Source organism: Podarcis pityusensis (assembly GCF_964106645.2).
Source record: "Podarcis pityusensis genome assembly, chromosome: 8".
Classification (NCBI taxonomy): Eukaryota; Metazoa; Chordata; class Lepidosauria; order Squamata; family Lacertidae; genus Podarcis; species Podarcis pityusensis.
This window is the reverse complement of record NC_138033.1, coordinates 52,515,268-52,535,343: the sequence shown is the minus strand read 5'-3', so window position 1 is coordinate 52,535,343 and position 20,076 is coordinate 52,515,268. Positions and strand designations below refer to the sequence as shown.

Below are 20,076 nucleotides of genomic sequence, written 5' to 3'. Positions count from 1 at the left end.
CTAAGGTGAGTTGAGTCAGGCCATAGGCCAGTATTGCCCTGAATTCTGCTTTCAACATTGGCTGAGCAAATAACCCCTAAGAGCCAATGAATGAAGCATGGAGTTGGTACAGTATAAAAGAACAGCAGCCATTAAGCAATGATGCAATGGTACTGTTGGCAGTAGGTGACAGTACAGCAGAGGAAACAGACATGTTCTTGGAGAGATACTGCCTTGGGTCATGAAGGTTTGATTTGGCAATCTTGGCAAGTAGTTTTTGGTAGGCCTGTTGTAACCCTCATCTATAAACACTGGGGAAAAACACCCTTATTTTAAAAACTAATGGATTTAAGGATCACTCTGATTGAATCTGTTTTCTGACTCTTTCAGCCACAATAGTACCGTTTTCCTTCTTGTTTGTGTCTGAAAAGGACTAGAAACTTTAAAAGAAGCAAAGAAAACTATCCAGATCAGGAATCTGTCCTCTGTGGGCAAAATGGAAGCAGTACGTGAACAGCATATGAGCTGTGGGAAAGATGCCAGGAAGAGTGTTGATAAGCAGTGTGGGTCTTGGAGGCAGATAGTTTCTCCACAGAAGCTGATTTTGCAAATCCCGTTTGTTTCTCCTGTCTCTTTCCTTGGCCTTCAATTTACCATTGGTAGGCTGCCCTTTGAAAAGGCCCATGTGTTCGTTTAGATAACGCAGAACTGTTTTGGTTCCTTGCTTGCTTGCTTGCTTTCCTCCACCCCCACCTCCCTGTTCAATGTGCAGATTAGTTTCAGGTTTTGTGATCCTCTGGGTTAGAACATTTAAAAGCAGTTTAATGTTTAAATTAATTGCAGGCTTAAGAGCCTCTTTATTCCAATTCTTTCCCCCCCCTTTTTTCCTAACATGAATGCGTGGGTCAGCACCCTGTGCATATTGATTACAGATGATGATATTAGCACAAACGGCTTTTGACAGCTGTTTGTTTTACCAGTAGATTATCTTAATCTTTGTTTTCTTAAATCCCCATTCTTTTTATGTGAGCAGGCAAACACTCCGTGCGCACAATACAGAATCTTGTTTAAGTTAGACCAAAGGCACAAGTAGCTATGTTGTTCCATTAGAATAGTCCCACACAGAATGAAACAGAATATTTCCATCTTTAGGTTGTTACTACAAGCTGCAGGCTGAGGGTCTTATCATGTACAAAAATAGCTTTTCCTCCAGCCTTTGTTTGCTTGCTTGCTTAATGCTCAACCCCAAAAAAGAGAGGAACTCAAAAGCTTGCATCATAGTTTCAGGGGTTGGGGTGGAGAGTCTTCAGTGTACTCTTTATTCTTCCTGCTTAAGTTAGATCATTACAGCCCAAGTCTTCCCCACAGAAAATGCTTCCAAACAATTACATATCTGATCCAGTGTGCTGTATGTGTTAGAGGGTTGGACAAGGACCAGAAGACCAGTGTTCAAATCTCCACTCGGCTATGAGTGCCCTAACATAAAGGTAAAGGTAAAGGTACCCCTGCCCGTACGGGCCAGTCGTGTCCGACTCTAGGGTTGTGCGCCCATCTCACTTAAGAGGCCGGGGGCCAGCGCTGTCTGAAGACACTTCCGGGTCACATGGCCAACGTGACGAAGCTGCTCTGGTGAGCTGGCACCAGCACAGCACACGGAAACGCCGTTTACCTTCCCGCTATAAAGTGGTACCTATTTATCTACTTGCACTTAGGGGTGCGTTCGAACTGCTAGGTGGGCAGGAGCTGGGACCGAAAGACGGGAGCTCACCCCGCCGCGGGGATTCGAACCGCCGACCATGCGATCGGCAAGTCCTAGGCACTGTGGTTTTACCCACAGCGCCAGCAAATGAGTTTTATGTTCTCCTCTGGACTAGAGAATGCATATGTATTCAGTGATAGTCCTGTTCAGAGTAAACCCACTGAAATTAAAGGACATTGCATCCATTAATTTCACTTGGTCTGTTCTGAGTAGAGCTTAAGCTGTACACAACCCCTTGATGACTCTGAAGGAAATGATTTAAGTTGAATGTTTGCAGATTGAGTTGACAGTGTATTTATAAGCATATAGTTTGTTCTCTCTCTCTCTCTCTCTCTCTCTCTCTCTGTGTGTGTGTGTGTGTGTGTGTGTGTTTTGGGACTGAATGCATAAAATCATCATTAAAAAGACAGGCATTTTTTTGTTATTGTTCTAAAAACATTTGTTGAGAACAGTTAACATGATGGGAAAACAGCAGCCCAAAATAAGCCAAGAACAAAACAAACAACCAGGGTATAGATATGTAGCTGCTTTGTGGTTCTTTGGACTGTAATAAAGAATGTGTGTGTGATATGTAGCTGCTGAGATGTCAGCAGAGAATACTATCCAGTCTACAAGATACAATGTGTAAGAGATCAATAAGCAGATCAATAAAGCATTTATCTCTCTTAGTCAACAATCTACCACAATCTTCCCACCTCACCAACTTATGAACCTAGTTACCCAAACTTGACCTGTCAATAGAAGGTGGGAGTGTTTCTATTGATATTCCTTCTGGGGAGGCAGAATAGAAATCAGGTTTAGGTGAAATAAGGATATGCTGCTGTTTTATTACTTGTCCTCAATCTATGACATACATCAACATTGACTTTAGTAAACACATTTGAAAGCCCATGGCTTATCTTGGGAGAAGAGACCTCCTTTCCATGTATCTTATAAAATACCTCTACCTCTCTATTTCTGTGCCCCTTTTCTGTTAATATTATTACCGTAGTAATAATAAAAGTAAGAACACATGACAGATACACATTTGGCAGTCGAGATATAGCTTGTGGGCAAGCAGTGCCTGCCCTCAGCATGGCACACATTAAAAGTGCTCTCTGGGGTCCCATTGCATTGCCTAAACATGCTTGTACACTCACAGCAGGGAATTCCAAATCCAGTGCATCTCTTCATATAGCAGTGAGAAGCCACTGCATGGAATCCTTTAGTTTTTACAGGCCCATAGGGTAGGGGTGCTCTCTGAATGGGTAGAATTTTATTGCTGGCTCTCTGAATCCCACTTAATGAATGGGTAAGGAGGGAGGGGGCAGTTCTTTGTTTTAAATGTACCGATATTTGCTTTAAGTAAAATAGGTTTGAAGACCATGATGGCCGTTTCTAGGGTTCTGCTGCATTTAAACAGAATCTGTAATTTTCTTTTTCTTTCTTTCTTTCTTTCTTTCTTTCTTTCTTTCTTTCTTTCTTTCTTTCTTTTCGGAGACCAAAATGAAAAGCTGGCCCAGGAGAACAATGAGCTGCGGTTGCGCTATCTAGAGCAGAAGCAACAGCTGGATGACTTGAGGAACCGCATGAAGTTTTTCACCAAGGTGAACTTCTTTAGGAAATGATAGAAAGGAGTGGGGGGGGGGAGGTGAAGCTTTTCTATATTTCATGCACCACGCAAATGTTCCTTTCTTAAAAGCAAAAGAATTGCAGGGATATGACAAGAGTTTACTTATTCATGATATCCAGCAAAATGCCATGTTTTAGCGCGAATGCACTGTGTATTCTCGGTGTCTCACTCCATTATTCATTCCCGTCGTACGATGCCATCCTATTGACTGTGTCTGTTTCAGGAGAGTGACATTGACATGGCCGAACTCAGCGAGGCCCTCGTGCTTATCAAGGTAACTTGCAGGAACTGTCGTACGCCGCTTCCCCCCACCCCACCCCACCCCCCAGCTCTCCAATCCTCTCTCAACACCTGGTGTTTCAAGAAAGGCTTTTCTTGTGCTGCTTTTGCTAGCTAATGCGTCTTGCTTGTATGAAATGGGTATGTTGCTGTTCAATTTCCGTAAGGCAGGAGACAGACAGAGAAAAGATGGCAGCATAGAACTTTTTAAGGTTATGTACATATTTTATTGCAACATCAGAAGTAGATTAACCTTAAGCCTACATGGATTTGCTTTAAAGCTTCTCCCTCCCTCCCTCTCTCTCTCTCTCTCTCTCTCTCTCTCTCTGAGAGTGAAAACAGTTGCTTTTCGTGTTATCACATTGCCCCAGTACAGGTCTGATCAAAACAACTTTTTGTTTACAGATTCTGAAGGATATGAAAAATAATTCCGAATGATATAAAAGCAGGTGCAAAGCTAAAACGTTACACTCTGGAAACATAAGCATTTTCTTTTCTCCCCTGTAGCTGAAAACCTGCTAGTTGTTTATTTATAAAAGCACTAGAGGGAAATTTCATTTTTCTCCTTGCACTGCTTTGTCGTTTTTCTGTTTGCAGTATAACTGCAGTGATGTGAAAGAGAAAAGAAGGAATAGAAAATGATTGGTTTCCTGCCTTAAATAATTTTTAGCCGGTCTCTCCCTCCCCAACCCCCGCGCCTGTAGCATTTGTAGTTTCCGTGAACAATTACAGATTAATAGCACTTTTGCATAGAAAATAGTGCTCTTTCCCCATGCCTTCCTTTAGCATAATGAAATTTATATTAAAATGTGTATTTTGGAGCAGGCCCTTTAAAGGGTCTGAGAGATCCAAAGGTTGAGTACTCATATGAGGTGCCCTTCTCACTCGGTCCTGTGACAGTGTCCCAGAGTTTCCTCAGTACTATTTTTCACTGTTCCATATGGTCCCCATCCCATCTGTAAGACCCATAATTTTAGCTTCCCTGCATTCTCTCCCCACCTTCCCCTGATAAAAATGTGCATACAGTGGTACCTCGGGTTACATATGCTTCAGGTTACATACGCTTCAGGTTACAGACTCCGCTAACCCAGAAATATTACCTCAGGTTAAGAACTTTGCTTCAGGATGAGAACAGAAATCATGCTCTGGCAGCGCAGCAGCAGGCCCCATTAGCTAAAGTGGTGCTTCAGGTTAAGAACAGTTTCAGGTTAAGTACGGACCTCCGGAACGAATTAAGTACTTAACCTGAGGTACCACTGTATCAGAGAGTGCTCCTCCAATGTTGGTCACAGGGAATTGAACAGGATGAAAGTAGTTTGTAGCACAGATATTTGAACCAGGGACTTCTTTCTTGCCTTTGTACTCAGGCTACAGTATTGTGCCACTTATTTGGGAGTAAGTTCTGTTGCAGCTTAACTTACTATACCAGCACTTGTTGAAATTAATCCCAATGAACTCATTAGAATGTACTTCTGAGTAAAGGCTGCACAGGCAGTTATTAAATGAATCTGAGTTGCTTTTGTTCCTTTCCACGGAACTGAAACATTTACAAGATTGGTCTCCAAGCATAGATTTATTTTAATGCCAGAAAATGACAGGTCCATCTGTTTCAATTTTGAATATATATATATATATGCTAATTATAATGCTGTCAACTTTTGTGGCTCAGGTTCGTAGGCAGCAAGCAAGCGGCGACCTCATGTTCTTGGAGAAAGTAGAAGATGACATCCATAAAGACCTGGAACGTTCTATGCATGAGCTCCAGGCAACCCATGCAGAAACTATTCAAGAACTTGAAAAGACACGCAATATGTTAATTGTACAGCATAAAATTAACAAAGACTATCAGGTATTTAATTCTCCACTGTGCAGTTGACTGCTGGTATCTCTGTCATTATGCGTTTTCCTTTTCCTTTTTGTAGAATCTGATATATTAAGATTAATGAATCTGTGATTTTGCATGATAACCAGGTCTTAATGAGCTGAAGTCTGTCAGACTGTGCTATTGTGATGAGTTGTTTATTGTAAGATACGTGTTGTACCACACCAAGAATTCCCCCCCACCCTGAAACCAGTCTGTTGTACCTGCTGAAATACAAAAGTCCCCATCAGTATTGGCATTCCGCCGGCTCTTGAAGACAAACATTTCCTTGATCTTATTTGAACCTTCTGCTTTGATTGTAGTTTTAGCTGTTAAATTATTTTAATGGACTTGTTAAACATTTTAATTAGGGGTGTTTTAATGTGGTTTTAATGCACATTTTAATTAGGGGTAGCTGTATTTTTATAATTGGTTTTATTCTTGTTATTTTGCTGTTCGCTTATGTTTTTTGTGAACTGCCTTGGTATTTTTTCTGAAACCTCTACAAAAGTTGCCATGTGATTTTTGCAGAGAGGTTTGGCATCTAGAAGGAACTCTCCCCAAGACCTCAAATTTGTTAAATTAACAAATTGATCTACTGTAGCCAAGTGAAAGGGGGAGCTGTTTTTTAAAGGGAAGAGAGAAAAATAATTAACATAAGACTAAGGCTGTATGGGGCTAACAAGCATAAAATATTTTTTTCTCCTTCCTGAGCCTTGTTTGGATTACATTTTCACTAAGGTTTATACCAGGATAAGATCAGGCATGGACCTTCGTCTCTTGTTTTCCCCTCCCATTGCTCTCCCCCTTTGCACCATGAGGAACAACCAAATTCAATCTCCCATGGGCAATAGGACCTCCTTAATTTGGAGCTCAGTAGAAGAGCATGTGATTTGTATGCAGAAGGCCCCAGGTTCTATTCCCGCTAGGGCTAGGGTAGATTCCTGTTTGATACCCTGGAGAGTCATTGCTGGTCAGTGTAGACAGAACTGAGCTAGATGGACCAATGGGTCTGACTCAGTATAAGGCAGCTTCCTGTATTAGGGGACCTAGGCCACAATCCTAACCCTACATACATTTGAGAAAGCCTTACTGAATTTAGGATGTGTTTCTGAGCAGAACTGGTTAGAGTAATTGTCAGAGTTAGTGAAATTTTGAGTGCTCTGTCTCTCAGTCCACATCTCCTTGCAGTGAGTGGAACTGGGAGAAGAAACCTGCTTTTCGTCTCTTCCCACCCTCGCCCCCACCACCAGAGAATTAATACCATGGAAGATATTATCTGAACAACAGATACGTCCTGTCCCATCACACCCCATAATGATAATAATAATTAATAAATAACAATTATTTATACCCCGCCCTTCCCGGTTCAGAAAACCAGGCTCAGGGTGGCTAACAACAAATTTAAAACACTTAATTGTAATACAACCTTCCACACAAACGTTACATGAATATGGGGCCAATTTCTACCCCAGTAAGAGTATGTGTGCTTTACTCGCTCCTTTACATCATCAGGCAGAAGTAGAATCTGTGACACAGAAGATGGAGGCTCTGAGGCAGGATTACGAGGCAAAACTGGAACAATATGTCCATCTTCTTGACGTTAGGGCTTCACGTATCCGGAAACTGGAAGGTATGCTGGTCAGGACTCTGGTTTCAATAGCAGGAAATATCTTGGGTCTGATTTGTATCTGGTTGATAGATTAGGAGAGTGGAAAAGTGTCAGTTTGAGATCAGGTTCCAGGTGCAGTCCTGAACACTTGCTTCATCATTAGTTAGCTGAAATCCGCAGGGGGTTAAAGGTAATATTCCCTGGCATCTCTAGTTCAAAAAAGGAGTCCGCAGGTGATGTAAAAAAACCCTGCCCAAGCCAGTGTTAGTTGGAGCTCGATAGCCTGACCAGTTTTTAGACAGCTTCCTGTGCTCCTGTTCTTGAGGGCTCCTTTCCTCTGACTGGCATCCAGAACAAAAGGGAGGACACCATCCAGTGCTGGGCTCCAGTCAAAGATGAATGGGGCAAAGGAGAATGTTCTCACTGGGAGAGGCCCAGCCAGAGCTGGAAGAAACCAACCACATGAAAGGAAGAAAAGCTTCACACAGGCAGATTTTGGAAAGAGCATTACAGGATCCTTGTGCAGGCACCCTAATAGGTCTTTGTGGGGACTCCAGTTATAAAGGAGGTAGACAAGCATATTTCAGTGCTAGTTAAGTTTGTATATGGGCTTAACCCTTTATTTCCTCATGTGTTGTTTAAGAGTGGGATCATGATTGTTTCGCTAGCATTTGTATTTGTGCACAGCTTCAGCTAAGCAGACCTGTCCTTTCTCCAGTCATCACAAATGACACTGTGAGGCTCTTTTCCCCATTGTATTACAGGGGGACCGAAGCTGAGAGAGAATGGCTCACTCAGGTCCACAATGTGACTTATGGTTAAGGTGGAATTAAAAGTACAAATATCCCAAGACAAAGTGCACTGCTGTTCAGTTTACATTCAACTACAGATCAGCTGAATTTAGCGTTATTTGCTCCTATAGGTTTATAGAGTGGGACCAGATTTTTAATATTACCAGTGATTCTGGTTGTCATGTGCATATATCACAGGGCAGGTAGCCAGTTAAATTGTCAAAAGCAGCAGAGAGGACATTAATGCCAACAAACAGAGTCATATCTACTTCTTATTGTTTGCATTCCAGCCCAGCTGAAGGATATTGCTTATGGTACCAAACAGTACAAATTCAAACCAGATATCATGCCAGATGATCCAGTTGATGTGTTTGATGAAACTGCTCACCTAGAAAGAGGAGAAAACTTGTTTGAAATTCACATCAGCAGAGTAATATTTTCTGCAGAAGCTGCCAAGTCTTTCGGTGATCAGGAGCCCACGACTTTCTGTACCTATGCATTCTATGATTTCGAATTACAGACAACTCCAGTCGTTCGTGGCCTTAGCCCAGCCTATAATTTTACTTCTCAGTATCTCATACGGGTGGATGACTTCTTTTTGCAATACATGCAGAAAAACTCTTCCACGCTTGAGATCCACCATGCCTATGGCTTGGACTTTGAGACAGCAGCAGCCTGCCAGCTGAGATTCCATGAAATATTGGAGAAGAATGGCAGAATCTACAACTCAGCCATGTTAGTTGGTGAGTCTTGGTAATGTATGTTGCAGTGTTGATCTTCATTGAGTGGCAGCTGGTACCCATTGGGACTGGCAGCGCGGGAAGCAGGAAGTAGGCGGAGCCAGAGCCAATTTTAGCTTTGTTCTCCTTCTCCCTTCCTGCTGAGTTCTACAAAGGCAGCTCCGAGATTAAGGAGGAGGAAGCTGACAGGCAGTGCCACCCCCTGGCCCAGTTGCAAATAAAAAAGCAAGCAGATGTGCGCTGACTGAGGTCAGACTGCAGCTGGTGGTGCAGTGCCTCATACATCCTTATGACCCAGCCTGCACTGGCTGCAGTTGTGTATTTGTTTGCAATTTTAGGTACGATGCATTAGAAAGAAATACGCACACTCAGAAAGTAGAGTGTGGTAGGAAATACGATTTTCTGAATCAGGAATGGGGAACCTGTGGCCCTCCAGTTGTTGCTAGATTTGAGCACCCATAGGGTGGCACTGTGGGTTAAACCACAGAGCCTAGGGCTTGCCGATCAGAAGGTCAGTGGTTCGAATCCCCGCGACGGGGTGAGCTCCCGTTGCTCGATCCCAGCTCCTGCCAACCTAGCAGTTCGAAAGCACGTCAAAGTGCAAGTTGATAAATAGGTACCGCTCCTGCAGGAAGGTAAACTGTGTTTCCGTGCGCTGCTCTGGTTCGCCAGAAGCGGCTTAGTCATGCTGGCCACGTGACCCGGAAGCTGTACGCCAGCTCCGTTGGCCAATAAAGCGAGATGAGCGCCGCAAACCCAGAGTCAGCCATGACTGGACCTAATGGTCAGGGGTCCCTTTACCTTTAATCTCTGACCATTGGTCATGCTGTCTGCGGCTGATGGGGAATTGGAGTCAATTTCCCCATCTCTGGACAACATCCACTTTTCAGTTTTGTGATCTGACTGTTTTTTCACATCAGAAAGGAAAGACTCAGTAACTGCAAACTTGTGTAGTTACATTTCTGTGAATTTCAATAAAACTAGTTCATGAATTAGTGTCACTTCACATATTATGTGGCAACAAATGCCTGCTTGGATACACATAGTGAGGATCGTGTATTTTGATGTAAGCTCTGGAAATTCCAGTTCAAGCCACCAACAATGTATATAAGTTTACAGGTGGCCTGAATCAGATAGCTAAATGTATGTATTTTTATGTTTTCTTACATTTGTATCTGCTCTTACCTCTGCTGTGGAGTCCAAGGTGATGTACTTGTGGTTCCTAGACCATTACTCATCCAAGTACTGATCAGACCCAGACCTGCTTAGTCAGGCTTTAGGTGCCTTCAGACCATACCTTTGGACCTTATAAATAAATTCCTTTGTTAGTAGATCAAGAACCAGTTGTCATGCATATTGGTAGATCTGAGGTCACCGCAAAATGCAGTATAATTGAGACATCAAAAAAAGATAAACAGATGTTTCTACTTGTTAATTATGGATTGATCAATATTTATGTCAGAACATTAAAGGTGCAGGCATAGTTTTGTTTCAATAATTACCATGAAAATATCAAATTCCCATTGTGGTCTACATATTTATTGGCTATTGATGGGTCACGATGGATTTTCTTCCAACTAAAGCTGCACTAAAAAAAAAAAAGCATTAAAAATATTATCTAATCGAAAGCATGACTCCCATTACCAGTAAATCAGGATTGGACTTTTACATTCACTATCGAAAATGAGTTCCTCCTGCTACTGGTATATTGATTTAAAGGGAACTATGCAGGCTTAAACTCATAATCTTAGCTGCAGCTCTTTGCAAACAATTGCTTTGACCAAAGGAGTAAGAAATCAGAAATCGGTCTTGCTTATAGCTACCCAGAAGGTGTGGTGGGGAGCAGTTTTCACTTCATGTCTAAACACCATTAAGAAAGGGGCTACCCAGCTTTCCCAAATAAGGATTTCCATAACCTTGGCACCAAAAGAGATGTCATTTCTTGGACATCCATGAATCTTCTCTGTTGAACATAAAACAGTGCGCTCCCATTATTACACTGATAACCTTTGCAGATGCAGCACTACTAATTTCTAACTGGGGTTGTTGGACCTGTGGCCCTCAAGTTGTTGCTGTATTCCCATCCACTATAGCCAGCGTGGTCAATGGTGAGGGCTGATGGGAGTTATAGACCAGCAACATCTGAAGTGCCACAGATTCCCCATCCTGCTCTAAATCATGGTTAAGCAGGACATATGTCCTGCTTCTAGTGCTGGAGCAAAAGGATAAGGGGTGACCCAAAAACTGCCTTTGTATACTGAACAACAGATCGTAACAGCATCAAGCTTTGAATGAAATTAGGATTGCAAACCATATTGAGCAAGTCCGTTGACTGCACAATCCAAATCAAAAAGATCGTTGTTTTTATTATTCTGTGCCAGAATGGTGATCATTTTGAGACAGTGTGTTTGGAGTTCTGGTGTCCCATCCCACTTTCTCTACTTTTATTAAACATCTTATTCAATAAAATAATACAGTGCCACATCTCCCTCTGCAAAGGTTACTTGACACTCCACCTGAGTTTTTCAAAGTTTATTGTTACTGACAGATTTTGTTGTGAATGTACGATTTTCTGTGCTTTAGTGATGTGTTTTATTAATACTGGATAAATTGTTCTCTTGATCTCTGGATCGTTCTGTGCACAAAATGAAGGGCGGGTTGGGGCATGTTTGCATTTGTTGACAGAATTGGATTTGGATAAGAGAGGTCTGGAATTAGGCTTTTGGCTTTGCTGTGATGGTAGATGGAGATCTTCATAAGCCTGAAAGCTGGAACACTTGACTCTCTAACTTTGTGATGTATCACATGTTTTATGTTTAGGAGTTGGGCGAAGTGTCCGAAACTATGGCACTGTGGAATACTGGGTCCGGTTAAGAGTTCCCATGGACCAGGCAATCAGGCTATATAAAGAGCGGGCAAAAGCCCTCGGATACATAACGACAAATCTAAAAGACCAGGCAAGCTCAAGAATCTAGATTTGTTTTATTAACCTTATCGTTGTGGCCATAATTCTGTTTCCCTTCATGTCACTGTATGTTGTAGCATTTTGTTTATATGTCTTTTTTCCATACGGGTGTGTTCCTATAGAATTTCTGGTTTTGCCTTAAATGCTTTGCCAAGATGTGAACTCATAGATCTGCTCACACGTGTCCCAGGTGATCCTCCAGATTTATCACCCTAGCCAATAATCCATGCATCCATTGGTTATAGGAGGATTCAGTAGCATATCTCCATCCTACGCTAGCAGACCCCAAATCATGGACACTGAGATGAGACCGTGGGAAGAAAGTATAACAGTGTTTAGACACATTGATGAAGGATAATGCTATCAATGACTACTAGCCATGATGGCCGTGTTCTGCCTGCACTATCGGAGGCAATATGTCTTTGAATTTCAGTTGCTGGGAATCACAAGTGGGGAGAATGCTATTGTGTTCAGGTTCTTCTAGTGGGCTTCCCATAGGCATCTGGCTGGCCACTGTGAAAGCTGAGTACTAGGACAAGGTGGGCCCTTGGCCTGATCCAGCAAGGATCTTCTTAGGTTCTTACAACAAAGAATAACAAAGTTTATGGTGGGTCACCGGTTTTCCTAGTGGAATTAGCAGGAATAAGGAGGAGGAGAAAGGGACTTCAGAACCATTAAGGAACAAGCCAGAATATTCTTTTTATAGATGTCCTTTGTTTAAAACAAGGACTGCCAACTTCTGGAGTTTGCAGGACTAGTTTATTCTTGAATAAGCTGCTTTCATGACATCATCAGTCCCAGCAGGAAGATTCCTGCTTCCAGCTTGAGAAAGTGACTGGGAGGAATACATTGTTCTGCCCATCAGATAATGAAGGTGCCATAGTAGAAGCTGTGACCGACACTCATTTGTCTCAAATTTGTCTCAAATTTGTTTGTGCCATTTTTATTATGCCCTCCTTCCAAGGAGCTCCAGGTAGTGTACATGGCTTCCCCTTTTTAACCTAACAACAATCATGTGAGGTAGGTTAGGCTCCGAGTGGCTGGATCAGCCCACAACCTTCATGACTGATTAGGGATCCTTGAACATGCCTCTCCCCAGTCCTAGCCCAGTACATCAGTGTTAATGCCAGTTCGATCTTTGTATGCATTTCAGCTTGCCAGTGTGTCTATAAGTCTCTCTTCACCTAATTAGCTTTTTCCTCCTCCTGTTAAAACAGCCAGTGCTCAGTCCTGCCCAAGTCAACACTTCAGCAGATGGAAACTTAAATGAGCTTCACATTACAATAAAATGTTGTAGCAACCTACAGTGCCGAAAGAGAAACCTCCAGCCAAATCCTTATGTTGTCTACAAGTTCTTTGATTTTGCGGATCACGATACCGCCATCATTCCTAGCAGCAACCACCCGGAGTTTGCCGATCATATGTGCTTCCCAGTGCCAATGAATGCAGACCTCAATTGCTACCTAAAATCTGAATCATTGAGTCTGTATGTTTTTGATGACAATGAAACAGAAGATGGGGTTTATCTAGGAAAAGCAAACGTGCCTTTAATTTCATTATCACATGACAGATATATCTCTGGTAAGAACCTTTTGCCAAACTATAAAACTAGCTGGTATGTTTAAATTTAAATTGTTATATTTTGTTGAAATACCAAGCTCAGCTTGGTCATTGCTTCCCTGCTAGCTTTTAATACCAGCATCATGTCCACATTGCAGCTGTTGTACCTTTTAAATCTTTTGAATATTTTAAATAGCTTTCAAAAAACTCACTCTGGCTTTCTCTCTGGCTTTCAGCCTCTTCTGAAACGAACGACAGTCGTTCAAGAGCCCCCACACAGGTCCCATTCATTCCCATGTAGGTCATGCAGGAGAACTTCTAAATGTGTGGTCCCCTAAGGCCTCTGTCATAGTTAACTTTGAAGTAATTTCCATTGGGGGGGGGGAATGGGGCTTACTTCCAAGTGCATACGTATATGGGTGGGATCTTGGTGAAAATTGGTTCCACTCCTCCATGCTAACTGATTTACTAATTGTAGTTCATTGCTGTTATGATAGCAAAGGCCCTACTGTACAATTACAGCTTGTATAATTCTGTTAGACTGTGTCTTTTTATAATAATTTACTTATTTATTTTGCACTTATATTCTTCCATCATGGAACCCAAGGCAGCATACACATTGTTCCCAGGTGCAGTGGCCAGGGCCAGCCCCGCAAGATGGTGCTTAGTCAACATACAAAATATTCAGAAAACCAGCTCATATATTTGCTCTTGTACTTAATTTCAGGTACCTTTGAGCTAACGGACGATAAAGGCCACTCCACTGGTACAATTAGTGTTGAACTAAAATGGAAGTTTGCCTACCTCCAGCCAGCTGGTTTGATTGTTGCTGCAGACCTAGCAGATTACATCCAGAATGAGAAACCAGTGAAGGGCCAAGGGGAAGGTCCCATCCTGGCTCCTTCTTTCTCGTCAGCACCAATGGTATGATGTTTAAGTCTTCCTTTTTTTTCTTTTACTAAAGAGTATATATGTGTCTCCAAATGAAATGAAATGGTGGTTGGATACCCACCCAGCCCAATTTTCCATCACTGGAGCCCCATGTCTCTTTTTAAAAATGAATAAACCTAGACAAACGTGCACTACTGAAACACATTTTGATGAGCAAGCTTCTCCCAGCTTACCAAAGTATGGACTCATCTCAGTTGCTCTGGCTCAGGCTCAGTTCCAATTTGGCATGCATTAATTCTTTTAAGCTCAGACCATTCCAGTTGAAGGCCCTGTCACACTCCTAGTGTGATGGAATTGGGACTCAAGATCCCCAAAGACACCCCCCCCCCCAACACAGAGATCTAGGAATCTGTCTTATACTGAGTCAGCTCACTGGTCCATCTTGCTCCAGTAGCAGCTCTCCAGGGTGTCAGTCGGGGAAACCCAGCCCTGTCAGAAGAGGCTAGGGATTGAATGTGGGGGCCTTCTGCATGCAAAGCAATTGTTCTGCCACTGAGTCACAGCCCTATTGGGGAATGATTGTTGTGAAGCTTCCCAACGTTTGAAGAACTACTGGCCCAATCCACTGAGTGGGAAACACTGAGAACTAAGCATCCATTACAAGTAGGATCCCTGGGGAATGAAGTTTGCAGTGCTTCCCAGCTCAGTAGTTTGGACCAGAAAGCAGATTGGCATATTCCAGGCTTCTTAACTCTTCTGAATTCAGGGGGTGTGGGGTGTGGAAGACAGTGCATTTGAACCCAAACTGCATTATCAGGAACTTTGCTGGTACTGCTAGCTTTTGACTCAAGTCTCTTTGTTCCTTAGAGGCCACAGCCTAAGCCAAGACAGCGCCCAGCTGCAGCAGACAAGAAAGTATCATTTGTGGAGGTGCACACGCTGCCAAATCCAGTGAGTCTGGACTTTTTCTCTCTCTGTGTGTAGAGCACATTTCTCCAGGCAACCTAAAATAGGCTTTTCAAATAGCTCTGCCTTTTCTACTGAGTGACTATAAGATCTTAAGGTCTATAAGATCTCCAAGAACTAGGGGATGGAAAAAGTGGGGCTGTATAATCAAGACAGAAGCAAACTAGCTTCCTTGATGAAAGGGTAATGATGTTGGGGTTTCAGGGATAGAATTCCAGAAATGGGGTGCCACCACCAAAAAGGTTGGTTCCGTCTCTCCCTCTCTCCCCCCTCCCTCTCTCTGCAATAGCTTTTTCTCATGTAGGATTACACTTGTGTTGTCTTTAGGTCCAGTTTGTTGATGTTCCATGACACTGACTGCCTAATAAACAGTTGGTCTGTTTTATCAGGATCCCCAAACTTGGCCCTCCAGATGTTTTGGGACTACAACTCACATCATCCCTAGCTAACAGGACCAGTGGTCAGGGATGATGGGAATTGTAGTCCCAAAACATATGGAGGGCCGAGTTTGGGGGTGCCTACTCTAAGTGATGTCTTACTGTGTTTGTCTGTTTAACTGAAATGGTTAGCTGCTTTGAATATAAATATTAAAAACTGAGTAGAAATATGCTGAATATTTTTATTCATTCTTAAAGCTTTAACAATATTTGTATGCTACCCCATAACAAAAAGTTATCTGGGTGGCATAAAAAGAACTTCTATACAAAATGAAATTTATACACAAAAAACATAAATAAAGCAAGAAAACAAAACTCTCCACAACTCCCAAAGCTAAAGCACAGATTTAAAGACTGTGAGAACCAGATTGCATTAATTATTTTTAAAGGACTGAGTGAACATAAAGTTCTCTTCCTGGCACTAAACAGATTACAGGGAAGGCACTAGGTGAATCTCTCTGGAAAGGTTGTTCTATAGCAGAGTGCCACTACCAAAAAGGCCTTCTCTGTGGTGGCTACCGATTTTACCTGTTAAAAAAGTGACCATTGAGTTTTAAGAAATGCTGTCTATATTTGCCTCCTAATAACTTTAGAGTCCCATTCCTGAAAAAGAAGATCAAGAGACTGAGCAGAAAAATAAAGATGAAAGGCCCGATGTTTCAAACATTCCACAGGTACAAGAAATTTAAAATCCACTAATTCAAGATTTTATTTCTAATTTTATGTGGTGCTGAAAGCGTTAATTGATTGTGTAATCGATACATTTAATTTTGGATTCGAAATGATGGCTTTAATTTAGTCTTAGAACTATACCATGGATGGGAAACCCTTCAGGTCCGATTCCCATGAGCCCCGGTCAGTTTGGCCAGTGGTGACAGATGATGTCAGTTGTAGTCCTAACAGGATGGTTGGAAAACATTTTATGTCTCTGCATACAGGGAATATATGCTGGCTGCTTTTCCAAATAGTGCGAGGTTGTCCGCAGTATTTAATAGCAAAAATATAATAGCATAGTTAAACCCTTTAGGTAAATCACCTTTGTGGCAGCGTGATTGTGGGATCTCAGCAGATCTATCAGCCTGGGGTAGGCAAGGATGCTGCAACTATAGTAACTCCGTGCATTCCACTTAGATAGCAGACTGCCCATTTCGAAGGAAGGTTAAGAGATTAGACTGGTTGTTCTTAGTTACAGGAAAGTAATTCTCTCTCCTACTCCCTATCCCTGGATTGGTCATTTGACAAGCTGCTCTGAAATGAATGGCAAAAATTCTACAGGGAAAAGAGAAAGCTAGGCATTGCAAATTGAATGCTTTAGTGAATGGCTTTATACAGGTTTACAAGACATGTCATGTTATATATTAAAGAACCAAGAGTGCAGTGCCAAGATGGATTAGAGTTCATGGAGTCAGTCTCCATAGCGCTTCCGCTGTGGGCCGCTGTCCAAGTTGGAAGTTGCATTCACAGCACAAAACATTCCTAACGTGAGAGTGTAGGGTGGGAAGTTCTCATACATCTGACCTGCTGCTTACGCTGGATGCATTTGAATATATCAAGAACTCAACAAGCAAGTGGAGTTTACCCTCTCTCCCCCCCCAACCCCGCCCAGATTTCAAACCTCTTTTATAGAAGATGCATAAATCTCAGCTGTCAAATTTAGCAGGTTGGAAATCAGACCTTAAAGAAACAGATTTTAAGTTTAAAAACAGTGTTTGTGTAAAATTAAATGCTAACAATAGCTTTAAAGGTACCATGTATGAAGGCTTCTGTAATCCGTACTCCAGCTCACGCCAGAAACACAAGCAGACAGAAGAATAGGAAAACCCACAGCCACATTTCAGCGGGAACAGGAGGATCTTTCTCAGCTCTCTGAAGGTCAGTTTGCTGACCAGAGCTCAGCTACTTCAGGAGATGAAACCGAAATTACTGAGGAACTGGAACCAGAAGGTAATTTTCTGCTTATACAACATACCTCTGCTTCGCTCCCTATTAGACATATGATGTTGACAGTAAAGGCAGCCAGATCTGTCAATGTTGGTTTCTCTCACTTCTCTCACTTTTCCAATATTCAGTTCATCCCATTTCTCCCTCAGTTTGCAACTTAAAAAAAAAAGTTTGCATAAAAATTCATATGCATTTTGTGCACATTTCACCCAATATACACAGGTCGGTGCACAGATTCGCCTCCCATGTACATTTTTGCCAGCTATTTACCCCAGTCTTCATTTTTGTTTGCTATTTTCACTAATACAGGCATCCTTGTACAGTCATACCTCTTGTTGCGTTTGCTCCAGGCTAAATCTTTTCAGGTTGTGTCCCCGGCAACTCGGAAGTACCGGTTACTTCCGGGTTTTGCCGCTCGCGCATGCACAGACGCTCAAAATGATGTCACACGCATGCACAGAAGTGGCGAATCGTGACGCTCAGACACAAGTTGCGTTCTGCTCATGTTGCGAATGGCGCTCCAGAACAGATCCCATTCACAACCAGACGTACCACTGTATCTACTTTCACACAATTATGCATTTTTGTTTGTGAACTATATCACAAAATTCAGGGAACAGCAAATTTGATAGGGCAGTGGGGTTATAGCAGGGGTAGTCAACCTTTTTATACCTACCGCCCTCTAATGCATCTTTCTTGATGGTAAAATTTCCTTACCACCCAACAGTGCTCGATGGAAGGAAGATTCAGCTTGTGCCATAAAACCCCTACTGCCCACCTAGAATCCTGAAATGCCCACTAGTGGGCGGTAGGGACAAGGTTGACAACCCCTGGGTTATAGTTTGCATATTGGGTTGGGAAATGTGAATTTGGTAGTTCTAGTTAAAATGCAAACAGAAATAATTTCTCCCCATCCTAAGTTGACTGCTGAATTAACTTCAGCAGAGGCCATTGTTCTGCTCTCCCACATCTGTAGCCAAGTTGGAGTAGTTGGTGTGTTAGACTAAAAGAATAACGTCCAGCTTTGTAATAATTGAGAAAGAAGGTGGGAGGGAGTTTCCAGCCAAGTTCCATGAAATATTAAAGGATGCTGGCTTCTGTTTTAAAATGTCTTTATATTCTCTCTTCAGAAGAGAGATTCCTCTTTCAGGAGAGGTGCTGTTCTGAAGACTATTTTGAAGTGTGTGGTCCTTTTGTCTGCAGATAGCAACCACTCATAATGTCAAAGAGAGGGAGTCTCAGACAATAAGAGGCTAGTATATGACCTATCACATATCTCTGGATGAAAGGAGCTAGAAGCATCTTAATGCAAAGAATGCAAACATCCCAGGTCATGGTCATTACTATTATTATTATATGTTTACTGTATAGGAAGCGAACTGAGAGACCTTCTATTGCAGGCCCAGATTCCATTCAAGCGCCATTGAAACAAACAGCGTTGCAGGGAGAACAGCAGTTTCTGAATTCCAGTAACAACCAGAAGCATAAATTGTCATGTGCCACAAAGCTGTTTTGCATTATAGGACCTATTCAGACCAGGATTCAGTGTTCAGTAGAGGCCTGCACAGATGATCAGTTGAACCAGTGACCATAAAAGGAGAGCATAGTCTAGCTATTCCATGCATGTCCATCACTTGATAACCTGAAGTATTAGTGTGGGGGGGGGGTCACTTTGTATGTGTGAATGGGCCATTTTGGTTGTAGCACCACAAACTTTCATATCAATCTAGGGACAATTAGTTCAAAGGAGTTGGTTCACAACTTCTGCTGTCAATTATGACGTTTACAGTAATCTTGTTGCGGGGGGGGGGGAATCAAGCAGTAGACACATCTATGTGAAATAGCCCCATTTCCTTGTATCCCCAAATTCCCACATACAACTGCATTATGTGGACAACTCATGAGTTGTTAAAGGGTGATAATGACCAACATCCCATTCCTACAAAACATTGCAAAATGGCTAGTCCTCAGGGGCTGCATGGTCAGTGTAACTGTTGTGAAATGCATTGTTTGTGAACAATTTCTTCAAGTTGGGTAGTGGTTTTGTGTAATAAATTATATTTGTGCTCCTGGATTGGCACATGATAGTAAACACTTATTTGTATAATCATCCTATAAGCTATTCACAGGCTTGCAATATCCCCAGTGTGAACACCTCCCTGGAGTGTCACCTTTGTTAACTCCTTTGGTGGTAAAGTAATAAATCATCATTCCTTTGGCAAAGGAGACCCATAGATGTGATAGAAGCTGTCCCCAGCAGATTATACAAGTATGTAAATAAGTAATGGGTAAATAAACTGGAAACTGCACACCACAGGGAAGCCTGGCATATGGAATGACAACTTGATCTCAGTTAACCTTGGGAACTGACGGGGAGCAGCACTGTCCCCTGAACTAAAGCCATATGAATGCATGCAAAGTCTCAGCAAACTTGATATGAATTGTTCAGTATAGGCTTGGAGGCCATGCAAAATATTCAGGGTTTGGTCTTTTCTTTTCTTTTCTTTTCTTTTAAATAATCTCTTACTATGAATGAATTGGTAACACTGAATCTCTCCAAGTGCCAAATCAAAGTGAAACGAGGCCTGAAGAGGAATCGGGTGATTCTGCAGACCATTTAATGATAATTGATTGGCCAGTGTCACGTTGTGTCTGCAAGGAAGAGAAATCGTACACCACTCTG

General features: G+C 42.2%; 1 protein-coding gene across 1 annotated transcript in view; it reads left to right on the top strand.

The window, feature by feature from the left end:
- RPGRIP1L (RPGRIP1 like) overlaps window positions 1–20,076 on the top strand; it is a 75,824-nt gene that overhangs the window by 26,853 nt on the left and 28,895 nt on the right. The window contains exons 11-21 of the mRNA XM_081018532.1: window positions 3,218–3,324; window positions 3,574–3,624; window positions 5,299–5,478; window positions 7,006–7,123; window positions 8,184–8,636; window positions 11,454–11,590; window positions 12,816–13,179; window positions 13,886–14,082; window positions 14,917–15,000; window positions 16,046–16,126; window positions 17,234–17,396. Coding sequence (XP_080874658.1) covers window positions 3,218–3,324; window positions 3,574–3,624; window positions 5,299–5,478; window positions 7,006–7,123; window positions 8,184–8,636; window positions 11,454–11,590; window positions 12,816–13,179; window positions 13,886–14,082; window positions 14,917–15,000; window positions 16,046–16,126; window positions 17,234–17,396 — 1,935 coding nt within the window. The remainder of the gene's footprint in view (window positions 1–3,217; window positions 3,325–3,573; window positions 3,625–5,298; window positions 5,479–7,005; window positions 7,124–8,183; window positions 8,637–11,453; window positions 11,591–12,815; window positions 13,180–13,885; window positions 14,083–14,916; window positions 15,001–16,045; window positions 16,127–17,233; window positions 17,397–20,076) is intronic.